Raw genomic sequence first — 16,288 nt, 5'->3', positions numbered from 1 at the left:
GCCACGCTCGGAGCAGAAGGCTCAGCCACAGAGCTCATGGCTCTGCTGCTCTCCTGCAGCCCGGGAGGACTTCTGGGAATCCACAGAGGCCAGGGGATGTGGGGAACGCAGCAGCAGTAGCTGAAGGGACGGGATTAACCAGGAAGGCGGCTCCTCGTGCCTGAGCGGAGCCGGAAATGTGAGGATGGACAGATGGATGGAAAACCACTGACCTCTTCTCCGCTGGCTTCACGCCCACCGACAGCGATGCCATGGCCGTCACCGTCTCCGCCTCCTCGTTCTCACACTTCTGGGCCTCCACCAGGGAATATCCCACCGTGGAGGCGAAACGCTGCAGGGAATGCCAGTACTTGCCTGGGGGAGAGGTGACAACAGGGCCATCAGGGCACCATGACTGCTCCTGCTTTCCCAAACCCAGCCGCCGGCTCAGAACTGCCCAGGGAAGACTCGTCTGATCCCGACTCTCACTCCAAGGGCCTTAGGTGCTCACAAAGTAACTCCTTTCCCACCTCGAATCCCTCAGAAACTTCCAGACCTAAGGACAAATGTGCCTGGAAGTGTCTCTCTACCAAAACTGTGGGACAGGGAAGGATGCAGTCCAGATCTGGATCCAGCTACTGATCACGTGGATCCTGCCACGTGCTTTCAGTGAGCAAATCACCGAAGACTAAAGAAGTCCAAGGTGTATTTAGAAGCATTAAGGTTGGAAAAGACCTCCAAGATCACCTCCAAGCTTCAACCTCCAATGTATTTTTTATGTCAGCAGTTTGACACCCTTTTGCTTGGGGAAGACCACAGGGAAGGCTCCAGAGGAAAGAATTTCCTAAAGAAGTTTCGATACAATGATTTTAACTTTCTTGGCTAAATAAACCTAAAATATCAACAACTTCCAGCAATGTTCATAGAATATCCTTGGAAGGGACCTAAAGGGATCATCGAGTCCAGCTCCTGGCCCTGCTCAGGACGTGCCAAGAATCCCAGCCTGTGCCTGAGAGCCTGTTTCACTTCCATGCCTATCTACTCTTAATTAATGGGTGCCACAACACCCAATGAGACTGGCGTTATTCAGAGATACGTAATTGCTTTTGAAGAAAGAATACACCCTCTAATGACAGCACGGTCTGTCCTTAGCAGAGATTGGAGAGCTTTAATCAGTGTTGGGTTAACAGTTGGACTGGACCATCCTGAAGGTCTTTCCCAACCTAAGCCGTGCTCTCATTCTGTAATTCCCCCTCAAGGACTAAAGCCTTGCTGGGCATGGCTCCATCCCCAGCAACACCAGTTTGTGGCTGCACAAACCCAGTTCAGGGTGCAGTGACTGCCAGGGAACGGGAACATGGAGCTGGCAGAGCGATGGAGAAGCCCACGGGGTGCCCCCCAGGGAACCAGCTGGGTCGGTGGGGCTGCACTCACTGTGGATCTCGATGACTTTCTCCATGGAATGCACCGCGTTAGCATTTGCTCTCTGCTGGAAAACCTTCTCTGGAAGAGGGTCAAGCTGGGGGGAGAGAGAGAGGAACACCAGAGAAATGTTACCATTGAATCCCAGAATGGTTTGGGTGGGAAGGGACATTAAAGCTCATCCCATTCCATCTTCCACGGGTCAGTTTTGCAGTGGGAACGTGCCTGTGCCATCCCAGGGAAAGGCCTGACAGCACTGCTGGAGGGATGTTCTAGGATTTATTTGATTTCCTTTAGAAAAAGCCAAGAAGAGGAGACACCTCTGCCCTCCCAGGTTCTCCACGAGTGAATGAATTCATCCCAAACCTCCAAGGTGGGCTGTCCAGAACAAGAGATGTCCACTGCTGTTAACTGTGCTGAAAACAGCACTCAAGGCCCAACCAGGGATGTTCCCCAGCAAAGAACAGCCAGAGTTCAATAGTTAAAAATATCTATGGCAAAGTTTAACTTCTGCTCAAAGCCAAGAGAAGCTGCAGCCAAGACTGCTCTTATGAGCACATGGTAGCCATTCCATAGGTACTTCACGGGATGCTGCATTCCAGATTTAGTAATTATGGATTGCACTTCTTATTAATTCTCCGCTCTAAAAATAGTTCTGCTCCAAACTGGTTTCTGCATGACATTAAGTGAAGGCAAAAGCAATTCCTGGATGAGCCTTTAAGCAAAAGCTTTCCAAGGCCTCTTGGTCGACACTGAGACAAAGCACGTTCCTGATTCCAGAGCACACTCCTCCTCCTGAAACAACACTCCCAAACAGCCTCAGCCTGCGGAAAAGGGAGCAAAACCCTCTGGGCATGAGGCACCTGGTTGTTATTCCCTTCTTGTTTGAAGGGCAGAGGCTGGTGATGCCCACGATGGACTGAGCAGCTCTGCAGGGTAATGGGAGAGGAATGGTGGCTTACTGGTCTGGACTGCCATCAGCAGGCCTCAGAATCATGGAGTCATGGAATGCTGGGGGTTGGAAGGGATCTTAGATCCCATTCCACCCCTGCCATGGCAGGGACACTTTCCACTATCCCAGGTTGCTCCAAGCCCTGTCCAACCTGGCCTGGGACACTGCCCGGGATCCAGGGGCAGCCCCAGCTGCTCTGGGCACCCTGTGCCAGGGCCTGCCCACCCCCCCAGGGAACAATTCCTGCCCAGTATCCCACCTGATGCTGCCCTCTGTGGTTAAAATGGATTAAAACCATTCCCCCTTTTCCTGTCCCTTCAGGACCTTGTCCAAAGTTCCTGTCCAGCTCTCTTGAAGCCCCTTTGGGCACTGGATGACTTCTCCCTGGAGCCTTCTCCAGGCTGGACAACCCAAACTCTCTCAGACTGCAGAGGAGCGTCTCTCCCTGCACCAAACCCAGCTCTGATTTCCACTGAAGCCCCGTGAGCTTTGCACCGTTCTGCCACCACAGCAGTGCAGGCAGCCCTGAGCCCCTCCCCAGCGCAGCCACCGGCTGCACAGCCCAGCTCTGGGGCAATTTCCCGGCAGTCGGAAAGGAAAGGAGGCGGCTCCTGCGCTCGTGCGAGGTTTGATCTGCGCCGACGCTCGGGGGACTGGCACCGTTCCCCTCATTTCCTACCAGCCCCGGTGCAGCTCCGGGCGGCTCCCGAGCCAGCCCAGCTCCCTGCAGGCCGCCCTGGCCGCAGCTGCCTGTCCATGTGTGTGCAGGCGGGATCCTCCGGCACGCCGTACATCAAACCGCATCAAAGGGCCGCGGCACAGAGCTGCGGCCGTGCCCCCCGACTTCCCTGCCTTCAAAAGGTTCGAGGAAAGACCTGGATAAAACGAGTGCTTCCTGCTTTCTGATGTGTGGGTAAGCCAGGGAATCAAATCCTATCTGCACAGCCCACCTAGGACAAGTGAGAACAGGTCTGGGTTCAGGTGTCCTAAAGTGCCTTGTAGCTGTGATTGAAATAATCAGTGGGTTTTACCTTTAAGTATCAATATTCCCTCTGCTCAATGAAACCACTCGGGCAGCTCACAACACCCAAGGTACCCTGAGTGTTGAGCTCTCCCCACACCCTCACACTCCCAAACACATCCATGGCTTGGATCAAGCACTTATTTACCTAGGAGCACGTTGAGCAGGAGGAATGACATCCTCCAGGTGTAATTCCCACTGCTTCCCTTTCAAAGTGCGTCCTGCACCCAGAAGTGGATGGAGCCAGAGGAATTGTCTGTGGTGACAGCTTAAAGCAGATGGCTGCTGCAATAAACACCTCACAGAATCCCAGCATGGTTTGGGTTGGAAGGGACCTTAGAGCTCATCCAGTCCCACCCCCTGCCATGGGCAAGGACACTTTCCACTACCCTGGGTTGAACCAAATCTCATCCAAACTGGCCTCGGACACTTCCAGGGATCCAGGGGCAGCCACAGATTCTCTATGAAACCTGTGCCAGTGCCCCACCACTGGAACCCCCCTGTCTCCATGCTGCCTCCCGAGGGCTGAGTGCAGGCTGGAGCCATTCCCCGTGCCCAGAGCCTTAGGAGAGCTGCCTGGCCAAGCACAAGGAGCAGGATGCTCCCTGGACACGGGGAGCTGGGATGCTGGATGATGGAAGCAGATGCTTCTGATGAATCCCAGCTGGTTTCTCTCTTGGCCTGGCTACTCCGGCCTCCCCTTTCAGAGCACTTCTCCAACAGGCTGGAAGTCAAACTGCTCCACACGTCCACGCAGATCCGAGCTCCCTCTCCATCTTCCCAGACACCTGGTGGTCACTGAACTACAACCCTCCCCAGAAACCAGCTCCCACTGGAGACAGACCCAGCTTCTCTGGTGCTGCACCTTGGCCCAAACTAACCGTACCCACAAACGTGGTTTCAAGTTGCACCAGAGGAGGTTTAGGTTGGATATTAGGGAAAACTCCTGCACTGGAAGTGTGCTCAGGCATTGAATCAGGCTGCTCAGGGCAGTGGTGGAGTCACCATCCCTGCAAGGATTTCAAAGATGTGTAGACGTAGCATCTTTCATCCCACTGACACTAAAAGTGGGGGGAAAAGGCGGAAAAGATGGAGTATCCAAAGTTTTCTCTGTAGGAAAATACCCTGAGCTCTCCAGAACCCAAAATCTTGCTGTACTTCTCTGTCTTGCTCTCATCTTGCAACCACCCCCCCTAACCTTTCTGGCCAATTCCTCTGACACAGCCGAAGCTTTTCCCACACAGCAACGTGCAGAAAACAGAAAATGTAACTGCAGGGAAAAAAATCCAACTGCAAACCATGCCAAGCAAGCTGCCCCATGCAGCAGGCATGGGCTGTAGGACGAGAGAGGGGAGCAAAGAGAAGGGAAGGCTTGCACAACGAGTTCAGAAATTAATTAAAAGGCTTGTTTTTCAAAGAGCACAAAGCAAATTACTTGGAGCAAGAACAAACCCAAAAAAACCATTCCTAGCTGTTTCACTCATCGCAGGGACTGCAAAGCACAGGTGGTTTTTAAGCACAAAACAAACACTCTTTAAAGCACCACGTGTCCGAAGGACACAAAACAATGACAGAACCCTGGCAGACGGGAGGATGAGACGCCCAAACCCCAGGGGGGAGGAGGTTTTGGGGGTGCCTGTACCTCGTTTCCCAGCAGGGCAGACACACAAGCCTCCGAGGCGTCACAGATGGCAGTGAGGTCGTGGCCACCCTCGAGGGCCAGCACGACGCGGCCCCCGGCCAGGCCCATCAGCTGCTTCGTCAGGTACCCGAAGCCTGCAACGAGGGAACAGAGGAAATGCAGGAGAAGGGCAAAGGTGGTGGCTGGAATCGGGCTCCTGGCGAAGGATCAAAGAATTAGGGAGAGGAATTACATCATATTAAAAACCCACCGGGGATTTGAAAGGGCTCAGCGCATAACACGAGCCAGGTTGGGCTTCGACGCGCTCGCCGCTCGACTCCAGCCGTGGCTGCCCTGAGATGGAGCTGTGGGGTGCTCTCCCCAGTGAGAGCACCACCATCCTCCCCTTGCCACCCCTCCCTCGGCACCCCAAATTAAACCCAGCAGCCAAGGTTCCCTTTGGAAGCAGGGAAAGGGGCGGATTTCTGCGCTGCTTTGGGAGCTGCGGCGGGGGAGGAAGGGCAGTCGGCACAGTTTGGGTTGGGAGAGCAGCAGTGCAGTGCCCCAGAGAGATTTAGGTTTGACATCTCGTTCTCAGCAGATGGCTCTTCCCGGCTATAATACGCTATAAAAATTCCAGGGGCACCCGGCACTTTGATCAGATGACACACAATACATTTCTGCCCCCTTTAAACAAAACAGAACCGAGCGGGCAGGATTTAAAAAACGTGTCCTCAAAGCAACCTTCCCCCCTCTAGGAAGAATTAAATAAAAAATAAAAGAAGAGCCAACCAAGGAAAAGCCAGGGAATTTCTACCCTCCATCCCCGCTCCCCGCTTTGGAGCGAACCCCTTTGCGAGTCGGCAAATTAACAAATTAACAGGCAGAGAGAAACACGCACTGCTGATCCCACAAGTGGTTTTGTGAGAGAAGCAGAGCATAGCAAATTCAACCAGCAGGTAAACAAGACCTTCCCTTTCCCAAGTGTTTCTGGATATCTCAAGGAACTTGTCTCTTGTAAATCTACTGCGCTTTATTCTTATATAAAGTTTATAGGTTCAGCTCCCTTACGAGGTTTTAAAGTTCACTGTAGAGAACAACTTTCCTGGCTGGAGCAAACTCTTAAAAAATAGTAATAAAACCTTTTTTTGCAAGAAAAACTGTCCTCTGGATGAATTTGAATGAAACAGAGCCAGGTAAACTCCACATAACCTTGGTGGGGGGGAGGGTGATTTCAGTGCATCTCCCAAAAACATCCCAGACCCAAAGCAAAAAGGAGATTTTTGTGGGTCTCTGTAATTAATTCAAAGGTGGAGAGCAAAAATATTCAGCTCAAAATTTTAATAAGGCATCCTGGAGGAAGAAATGGACTTTTGGTAGCAATGAGAGTGTTTACAGCTGGTATTGCCTTTTTCTGCAATTTTATATTAAAGCCAGTAGAACTCTCTAATTCAGCAGATGTGTGGCTACAAATAAATTACACAATATTCCATATTGAATATTTCAAAGTTGAAATAAGCAACGCTTCAAAAAAAGAAAAGTTATTAAGGCTTCAGCCAGGCCAGAATATGCATTATGAAGAGATAAATGCCATGAGAATTCAAAGGAAAAGGACGGAAGCTTTGCCATTGAAATGAAAATCTGAAATAGGAAAGTGAAATGCCATGGAAAGTGAAATCTGGGAATGCCGTCCTTTAATCCTGAGGACAGCAGCAGCAGCAGCAAAGCCCCCACTTACATTTTGCTGACAGATTATATCCTCCGAGAGGTGTGGGGTGCCCTTCCACAGCATCAAAACCGGATGACACCAGCACAACATCGGGGGCAAACTCGTTGGCAATGGGCATCACTACTGTCCTGCAACACAGAATATCCACGGCACACACGTTAGGGCGCCTCCTGAACACAGGCAGGGACGTTTAAACCCTCTCACCAAACCCTTATTCCATGGCAGCAAAGCCCATCTATTTCCCCACAAGGTGAGAGCCTGGCTGGAAGAACTCCTCACTCGCACTCTCTGTGATTTCCTCCACCAACACCCTCGTGTTTGGAGCAGGGAAATGAGCTGTCACACCTTGTGTTTCCCATTTGGGATCAAATCCTGCTTTATATACATGGGAATATGGGTAAAATAAGAGGGCAGCTGGCACAGGCTGCAAAACCACCTGGGAAACCGCACTCCAAGGCATTATCTCCATGCCCCCCCTTCAAAACATCTCCTTTAGGTTTGCAAAGTGATTCGTTTCTCCCTTGCTGCACTTCTCATTTCCCACAGTGAAAGGCTGGGAGTGTCCCATGGGGCAAAACAGCTTTAAATGCAAATATCCCACACAAATCCACCTCTCCCAATGCCAGGTCCTCCTCCTCTGACACCGAAAAATGGATGAATTGCTCAGCATCTGTATGCTGTTGATTGTTAAAGTTGCATTTAAGTGAAACAAGGGGTCTGTTCCTCTGGTTGCTCACTGAAAGACCTTTTTGCCCTCTGGTTTCTCTCTCTCCGAACTCCGCCATTTGCAAACACCCCATTCCCCACGTCAAGACGCACTTCCCAAATCAGCTTTTTTCCATTGCAGCTGCACCTACTGAATGCTGGACGTATCCCCAGGGCAACCTGACCTCTAATTTTCCCACTTCCCCATCCTAGGAACAGCCCCCAGCCAGGATAACTTTCTGCAGCAGGAACTGAGGTTATTTTACCCACATCCCAAAGCACAGACCTGTAAATATCTTTGCACACACGAGAACCTCCCTTTATTGAGTCGAGTCTTTATGTGATGCTCTAAAAACAGAGCCCAGGGGGACCTGTTCCGTGCTGAGACAGCTCAAGTGCTCTCGGGGCGCTCATAAAAGCTCCCAGTTTTTGCCACAAGGATATTAAACAGCCACGAGGCATCTGCCAGAGTCAGCAGCTTGTGACATCCCGCTGAGCTCGTGCCACCGCCCTCCGCAGAGTTTATTTTTAACGGGGCATTAACCCCTGCCAGGCACTGAGCAAACCCATCCCCGACGTTCCACTGCCACCACGGAGCAGGGACAGGCACCCAGACACCAAAAACAAACCCCCTCACACCTCCCAGTGTTATTATTTCCCCAACTGTTTGCCACAGCAACCCCAGAGCCTCCCTGCTGCTGGTCTCCGCGCGCAGACGCAGAAAGCTCTGCGAGAAAAAAGGGATCTGATTTTCCCTTAATCCACACAAAATCCCAACAAGGAATCTGAATTCTCTCCTCTAACGACGTGACTGCCCTCTCCATGTTGTCCCTGGGGGATGATTCCGTCAGGAAGACAAAAGGGCACAGTTCTGGCTGGTGACTTTACAGTTTGGTGGAACCCACAGGCATTTTTAGGAGAAACCACCTCCCTCAGCAAGACCTGAAGCAGCAATTCCAGAGCAAGTGCAGCGGCCGAGGGTTTATTTTCCCTGAGCTTTGAAGTGCTGCCGAGCTCTTTCATTCGTAACCCAAGGAAAACTGCCCAAATCATCAGATTTATTTCCTCCCCTCCCCAAGTTATGATGCCATGGGAGCTGCTAGGATCTCAATGGAAGTGTGGCATCACCAAACCTGCACCCCCAAGGTGTGGGTGTAGGAACCCAGAGTAAGATTGTCACAGGGTGAAAAATTTAGAGGTTTTGGGCTTCTCTTTGTAGTAAATAGGTAAGAGTAAAAAAGATCAAAATGGAGGATTGTTGCTGTTCTCTAAACCTTCTTCTCCTTCTTCTACTACTCCACATTCTGCAGTAAAAGTAGTTTGGATTGATTGGATAGAGAACTCCGCAGTTCCTGCCCGTGTTACTGAACAATTGGTAGGAAAGTGAAAATAATGCACGTTTTTAGTAACTATTGGTTAAAATATCTTTAAAAGGGTGTGTAAATCTTGATAGAGAGGCTTCACTCCTGCTTTCTGTGCTCTATGCTGTACCTGGGTCACGCTAGTGGCTCTGTTCCTCTGATAAGACTTAATAAACAACTATCTGGAAGCACTGAAACTCCAGGAAAAGTCTCTGTTTATCTTTGAAACTCCTTGCAAGGACTTTCAGAAAATTCTCTCCCATCCGGCAGGACTTGATTTGTGGCACGGTTCAGTGTCATGTGGGCATGGTCCATCAGCACTGAGCAACCCATGGGATCAGGGATCCGTAGGGATTCTCGGCCATGGAACAGCTCATGGAAGCACAGAGTGGTTGGGAAGGACCCTGAAGAGCATCTGGTTCCAGCTCCTGGCAGGGGTGTCCAGTGATGCCAAGCACAGAGGCTCCTGAGGAGCGGGGCAGCTGGTGAGCCTCGGCCGGAGGTGGCTGTGGGTGACAGTGGCTCAGAGGTGGCCTCCTGCTGCCCAGCCACACGGCCCCAGGGCTAACCCCGAACGCTGTCAGGGGGAGTTTGAGGAGAGAAAAAGCAGCAGCTGCTGGCCACAGGTAAATCCGTCGCTCCTTGACAGGAGTCAGGAGGAGCTGCTGTGAGGACGTCCAGAGTTTCCCTGTGCAGGCCAGGGTGACCCCACAGCCACCACTGGTGACTCCAGCACCAATCTCCAGCTGGGAGCAGTGACAAGCAGTGCTGTATGTGCTGGGTGTGGCTGTCAGCTCCCTCAGAGGTTTAAGGAAGGAGTTCCACATCCCCTGGCTCCCTCTCCAAGAGGCCCAGCCTGTGTCCGTGAGGCTTTCGGGACCTTGACCACCCAAACAAATCCCAAATCCCAGCCCGGACTTGAATACTTTTCTTTTCCCCATGGCTCCCACCCAACCTCTCGAGGGCTGCTCCTGCTTCTGCCCTGCTCCTAAATCCAGTAACACCGGCATTCCAAAGCCACAGCCCCAGCTCTGTTTGATGCTCTCCATGGATGTAAAACTTGAGCCAGAAGGATCAAAGCCAGCACTCCCTCATTTTGCCTTTTTAATTGTTAAAAAAAAAAAAAGGACAGAAATCCGGTGTGTTTCCGAGATTCCATCTGTGGACAACATTTTGGACACATCTCATCCAGCTTTCTGCTTTTTAATTTTCCCTTGTCCACAGATAAAGCCAGCCCCGTCGCTCAGATCCATCCCAGTAAAGCCAAACCCTCCAGAGGAAACGAGGATTAAACTGCAAACAACCCCGTGGCTTTGCCCTGCTGATGAGACTATAAAAAAGCCAGAAATTCAAGTTATTACCCAGGAGATAAGCAGCTCTGCCTGGAACTGGGTCTTTTAAGGAATGGCTGAGGTGGCTGTAAAGTCATTCACTGAAGGATGAATATTCCTGACACTGAATGTTCATTCAATCCATGCACAGTTTTTAAAAAAAAAACCAAGGAAACTGAAATTTCCCAAATTTCAGAGGCTTGTTTTGCGTGCTTAAAACAAATTGAATCCTTTTATTTGCCTGGTTACAGCTGAGCTGAACAGCTCTACACAAGAGCAAACTGATGGCTGCAACCAGCAAAACCTCCCCATTGTGTTCTGCAATCGCTTGGGAGAGAGGAAAAAAAAATAAATGCAATTTTAGATCTATTTTCCAGAAGGCTGAATGAACAATTTTTAGCCTGGCATTAGCCAATTCCCCAATTAAATGCCTAATAAACCGCAGGCACATGAAACAATCCTACAGAGGATTATTTTGGGCTTTAAATGCTCAATTGCAGCGAGTAAATTGGTGAAACTTAAAAGGCTGAGCACTTTTTCAGAGACATTTTCCCCACTCTTGGCCATGTCTATGTTTTGTATGTATTTTTATATATGCTATGCATGTATTTATGTATGTTAAGTGGATATATTTATATTATGCATATGTTTATACATACTGATTTATTTTACATTTTGTATCTATCAGGTATATATTTCTATATGTGTTATGTATATATGGTTTCATACACATTATATATTTTATATATAGAAACTAAAAATGTTGTTCACTGCTCTTCAGGCTAACCAGCTTCCCGAAAATTCTGGTCTTTGCTTCTCCATGGTCATTTACCGTGTCAGAAGGGATTAGGAATTTGGGGATGAAATCGGCATGGGGAGAGCATGAAATTGAAAATACAGCAACAACCATTCCAGGCAAAACATCATCATCTCTTCCCCCTCCTCCTCCTCCTCCCCGCTCCTGAAATGGTTTATGGATCGAGGGAAAAAATCCAAATCCCCTCAAAACTGGTTCCTGAACTTTTTTGAAAGCGGCAGGAGGAGGGGGAAGCACAGCCCCGGCTTCTCCTTCTGGTTGAGGTGTTTTCAATAAAAACGAGCGTGGCATCGAGCTGCACGTGGAATTCTGGCTGTAGAGGAGACCTCGGGACAGGGGAAAAATTTCTCAGACACCACACAACTGCTGGAATCATCAGGAAAACTTCCTTGCAGTAAATTCGGAGGGAAACTCCTGTGGGTAAAACATTTTAATTTCACTAATTGCTGTTCCTGTGTAACAAGGAACCAGCGGAGCCTTCCCGTTTTTCCTGCAGGTCTCTTAGCCGGGTTTGCACCCGGAGCAGGAGGACTGAGAGAGGCAAATGGGATTTCTGCTCGTGTAAAACACTAGGGAAGGACACATCGTGGTCCAAAAAAACCCCTCCGAATTTTACAGTGTTTGTTTCTGTAACGACGGAACAACAGCGGAGACACCAGGAACGTTCTGCGGAGTTCAGGACTTTGGGAACGACGTGCCCTGCATTCTTCCCATTACACTGAACACATTTCTGGTGGAGCTGGGAAATCTGGGATTGCCCACACGCTCGGGGGGTGAGCTCAGGCACGGGATCCGCACCCGCTCGCCTGAGCTGGGATGTGGAGCTGACCCGACACAGCCGCTGCTAGCACAGGGTGCAGGAGCTCCAGGCTCCCAGAAAACTCCCCAAAGCCCTGGAGCCAGGGCAGCCAGTGATTTCAGCCCCAGGTCAGGAAGGTAATGAGGGACAAAGTGTGGGGAAAGGCACATTTTTAACTCTTGCTCTCACTTCTGATACATCTCGCTGGTATCATGGACCATCCAGAGGTCAGGAGAGCCTGGGCACCCCAACACTGGCCTGCAAGACTGGGGAGGTAGTATCTGGAGACAGGATGAAAAGCACTGATGTGAGTTCCCTTCTGGTTTTTGGATGGAGCAAACCCACACCGAGACAGGTTTTCAGCGTGGGGATGAGTGGTTTCACTGGGATTTATTTATTCCCTCATTTCTCTCCTTTAGAAGGAAATTATCCCAGTTATTTTCATTTCTCAAATCCACACACTGGCTCATCCTGAAATGCAACAACAAAAATCGAGGAGCACGTTGCTTATTTAAATCTGCTCCTTTTACACAGAAAAAGGACTTTTCTCCCTTAAAACAGGCGGGTGTGTGAAGAGTTAAGGCTTAAAAAAAAAAAAAAAAAAAAAAAGAAAAAGTCTATCAGTATCTTTGCCTAGCTCAAAGGATTTCCACTGATTCCTCTCCAGACTTCAAAGCCTCACAGTTTGGCATTCGGACTGGTTTGAATTAAAGCTCAGTTCTCCACTGCGAGTTTCCAAGTTCATGGTGAAAATGCCTCCTGCTTCTGGAGTTCATTATGGCCAATTTTCTTATCTTTTCTTCATCTTCGGTTTGATCCCCAGCAAATGCAACGTGGCATTCGACGGGGTGGAATAACAAGGTGCTGCCTTGAAGGCATGTATTGTCTCAAGGGGCTAAAGCAAGAAAAGAAGGGGGGAAAAAATAGGATATATGACCCATTCCCTTCACTTTCTAACTCTCGGGGGACCATAAATTGCAAACTTCAAAGAGTTATTTTACATTAAAATCAATAGAAAGATTCGGGGGGTGGGGGGGGGTGGGGAAATTGTTTTTCAAAGGAGCTGGTTAAGATTTAAAAAGGTCACTTGATAATGTATTATCATGGCCAAACTTGGCATGGGATGAAAAAAAAGCTTCTCGTTTAACTTATGGTTAAACTGAAGGTGTGCACATGGGGCAGGCTCCGGGAGGAGCATCCCTCAGCTTCCCAAAAACTCCCCAAAATAAGGGCTGTGACCCAAATAGCTGCAGTGTCCAGGCAAGCAGACCCCAGGAATGGCTGGCAAAGGCCTCACCGTGCAGCCCTGTGCCTTTCCCAGGAGCTGGAAACTCAGTATTTAATAAATGTCCCTGCTTCCCCCAGCTCCGGGCGCTCCGGCTGTTGGAGAGATCCATCCTGGCGGCTGCTGGGACAGCCAGGCTCCACTCTGGAGCAAAGTGCTGCCTTCCTGGGCCAGCAGTGACACAAATGGCAGTGATTTGATGGCATTTTGAATCGTGTGAGGGCTTTTTAATGGCAGAACGAAGAGGGAGGAAAGGCTCTTTCTGCTCAGTGTAACGCGATGTAACAGGGAAGAGCAGGAAATAGTGCTCCCGGATTTAGGGCTGTTCCATGAAGGGGATATTCCAGAAATTCACACCCCATGTTCTGGCAAGTGTGTGTCTGCCTGAATTTAGGGCACCAGAGGTGCACTGAACCTGGTGTGAGGACAGAAAAGCACCTCAGGTTGTTAAAGGAGAGGCCAGCTGGAGCCATGGCACAGGGGAGGCAGACAATGGGACAGGACAGTGTCTAAGAAAAGTCATGGAATGCTTTGGGCTGGAAGGAGGCTTAAAGCCCATCCCATCCCATCCCACCCCCTGCCAGGGGCAGGGACACCTCCCACTGTCCCAGGCTGCTCCAAGCCCCAATGTCCAGCCTGGCCTTGGGCACTGCCAGGGATCCAGGGGCAGCCCCAGCTGCTCTGGGCACCCTGTGCCAGGGCCTCTCTTGGGTGAATAATACTAAAATCTAAAGCTTACCAAAAGCCAAATTAAGGAGGATGGCATGAGGAGAAAGAAACCCAGCTGAGGTGAAAAATACATTTGTGAGAGGGGAAATTCAATAGTACCTGAAAGCAGTTAAATATTCCGTGTCTCCCATGGGCGGATCCAGGCCACCAGTAAATGCCATGTTCACATTGAAACCAACTCCTGCTCCTGTGCCCACCTGGAAAAGGGAAATGGGACTCTTAATGAGCAAATTCTGGCAACACATCTTTGCTGTCTTGATGTTCCCCCAGTTGAATTTGGATTTGGATTCAGTAGTGAGGTGGTAATGAGGTCGATTTTTCCCTGGTCCCCGAAACAAGAGGGAGAACAAAGCTCCTCCACGCTCAGAGCTTTATGGGAGCTGAGGACCAGTGGTGTTTGACTGCTGCTCACCCAAAAAAAACCCCCATCATCAACTGGACCCTCTTGATATTTTTGCAGCGGAGTGCTGCATGTAATACCTTTCCATAATTCATTTTCAGCTTGATTCAGGGGCACATCTTATATTTCACTACAGTTGCAACTGAGGGAAAAAGCATATTTTAATCAGAGTGAGCTCCCCCTCTGCTGGAGGAAAATAGAATTCACAGAGAAGGGATTTTGGCTGCTTGAGGGACACGTGGGTGGGAGATGTAAATATATCCCTCTCCTTGCTTGTACTGCAAATGTCCCCATCTGCCCTGCCTGCAACCACCTGAGAGGGAGGGAAAACTGAAAAATAAACCAGAAGTTTCCAGCGATTTTTTTTTTTTGTTTTTTTGCCAAGAAGGTCTTTGCATATGAAAATAGAGAATTAAGAAGTGAAAATGAATGTGTTGCACAGCTGGATAAAACTGCATGGCTTTCATTGGAAATTATTCCTTGTACTGGTGCAAATATTTTTGCTAGGAAAGCACAGGAGTGGGTGTTCATCTGTCCACAGTGGGTTATTTATTCACTGTTGGCTCAAATCAAACTTATTTTGTATCCTTTCTTTTATTTGGTCTAAAACAACACATCTAAAAACACATCTTACTCTTTTAGTAAACCAGATTACTAAAAAGCAGGAATTAAGGCTGATACAAAGGGCTGTTCCTTCACTACAACAATGATGGAGTGGCACCACGTCACATTTAAGTTTCTTTAGAGGTTGAAATGGAAACACTGAGGTTTTCTCAAACAGAAAATGCAAAATTGACAGGGGAAGAAGTTCTCAGGTGTCACCTGGAGTGTCTCAGAGCACTCTGTGTATTCCATAAAATTTCCCTTTGCTAAATCACTCTGAAGGACCACATTTCCTGCCAGCCCAGAGGGAGAGGAAGGATGCATCCATCCAGAGCTCAGCTCCCGGCTTCAGTGGCCCAGCCCTCCTGCTGTAGGCTCTGAGGACACCACCAGGAAAGGTGGATTTGCTCCAGCAGCATCCATGACCGGTCCTCAAATCCCACAAACCTGGGGTGGAGGTGCAGCCGGGTGGTGGTGGTGAATGATGCCTGGGCAGGGCCAGGAGAAAGAAGGGGAGGTGGAGAAGGGGAGGTGGAGAAGGGGAGGTGGAGAAGGGGAGGTGGAGAAGGGGGGGTGGACAGGCTCCATGGCTGTGCCAGAAAAACCGACTGCGGGCGGTGCAGCCATGGACAATCTGTTCCTTCTGCATCTAAGAAACAACTTCTGCCGAGGGAGGGGAAATCCTGAACGGGACACGGAGTGCTGGGACAGCTGGAACAGGTTGTCCCACAAGGGCTGGAGAGCTTAATTGCAGTGACTCATTTGCTGCTCGTTAGCCAAGCTGTCCTGCCAGCTCTGGCCGGGACACAGTGCCCGCGGCTGTTGGATCACACGGACGTGGCGCGGCCTTGGATGGCAACACACAAACCCAGAGGACCCCTATGAGGTGGGAAGAGCTCTCTCCAAGTCTGGCAGGGGTTCCCCAGGATTCTGGGACCCATGTGCTCACCTCGTCGGGAGCACCGCTGCCTGGGAAGAAGTTGCCGTCGTCGTAGCGATGTAGTGAGATATAAAGAACATTGGGATCGTTGTAGAAGGCCTGCTGAGTACCATTCCCGTGGTGGACATCCTGCAGGGACGGGAGGATCACAGGAGGGAGGTTAATCCCTCAGTAAAACATGGATTAAAGGCAGCAGTTTGGGATTTGGAGGGGTTTTCCTTGCTGTTGTGCTTGGTTTTCTCCAACCCGGCTGAAGCAGTTTCTGGGGAATGGGAATAACCCGCTTTGCACACCCGGCTTCAGGTTACACTCCTTGTTTATGAACACAGTCCTAAGTGTCTGCCAAACTGAGACAGGAGCAATTCACCTGGATGGAAAGAACTGGATTCACACCAGTCTTGGGGGATGGAGACACCAGGATAGTGGGATATTTGGTGCCCCAATCTTTAGTCAGTCTGTGGGGTGAGCACTGGTACAAATAAAGCTCTGCTGGGCCCAGGTTAAACAGCACGACCCATGAGAGATCCCCTATTGAGCTGCTGTGTGGTGCACAGACACAGCCTGTGACAGGACAGGTATTCAAAATGCCCCTCC

General features: G+C 49.9%; 1 protein-coding gene across 10 annotated transcripts in view; it reads right to left on the bottom strand.

The window, feature by feature from the left end:
* The window catches only part of HDAC4 (histone deacetylase 4), a 176,731-nt gene that overhangs the window by 3,166 nt on the left and 157,277 nt on the right, over positions 1 to 16,288 (bottom strand). For all 10 annotated transcript variants that reach the window (XM_048308840.1, XM_048308841.1, XM_048308833.1 and 7 more), the window contains 6 exons: positions 15,704 to 15,823; positions 13,851 to 13,948; positions 6,734 to 6,852; positions 5,017 to 5,150; positions 1,414 to 1,498; positions 213 to 354 (listed from right to left, as the gene is read on the bottom strand). In XM_048308840.1, the coding sequence (XP_048164797.1) occupies positions 213 to 354; positions 1,414 to 1,498; positions 5,017 to 5,150; positions 6,734 to 6,852; positions 13,851 to 13,948; positions 15,704 to 15,823 (698 nt within the window). The remainder of the gene's footprint in view (positions 1 to 212; positions 355 to 1,413; positions 1,499 to 5,016; positions 5,151 to 6,733; positions 6,853 to 13,850; positions 13,949 to 15,703; positions 15,824 to 16,288) is intronic.

This window comes from Corvus hawaiiensis, chromosome 7 (genome assembly GCF_020740725.1).
Source record: "Corvus hawaiiensis isolate bCorHaw1 chromosome 7, bCorHaw1.pri.cur, whole genome shotgun sequence".
Classification (NCBI taxonomy): domain Eukaryota; kingdom Metazoa; phylum Chordata; class Aves; order Passeriformes; family Corvidae; genus Corvus; species Corvus hawaiiensis.
The sequence above is the reverse complement of the archived record's forward strand: the minus strand, read 5'-3'. Positions and strand labels throughout refer to the sequence as shown.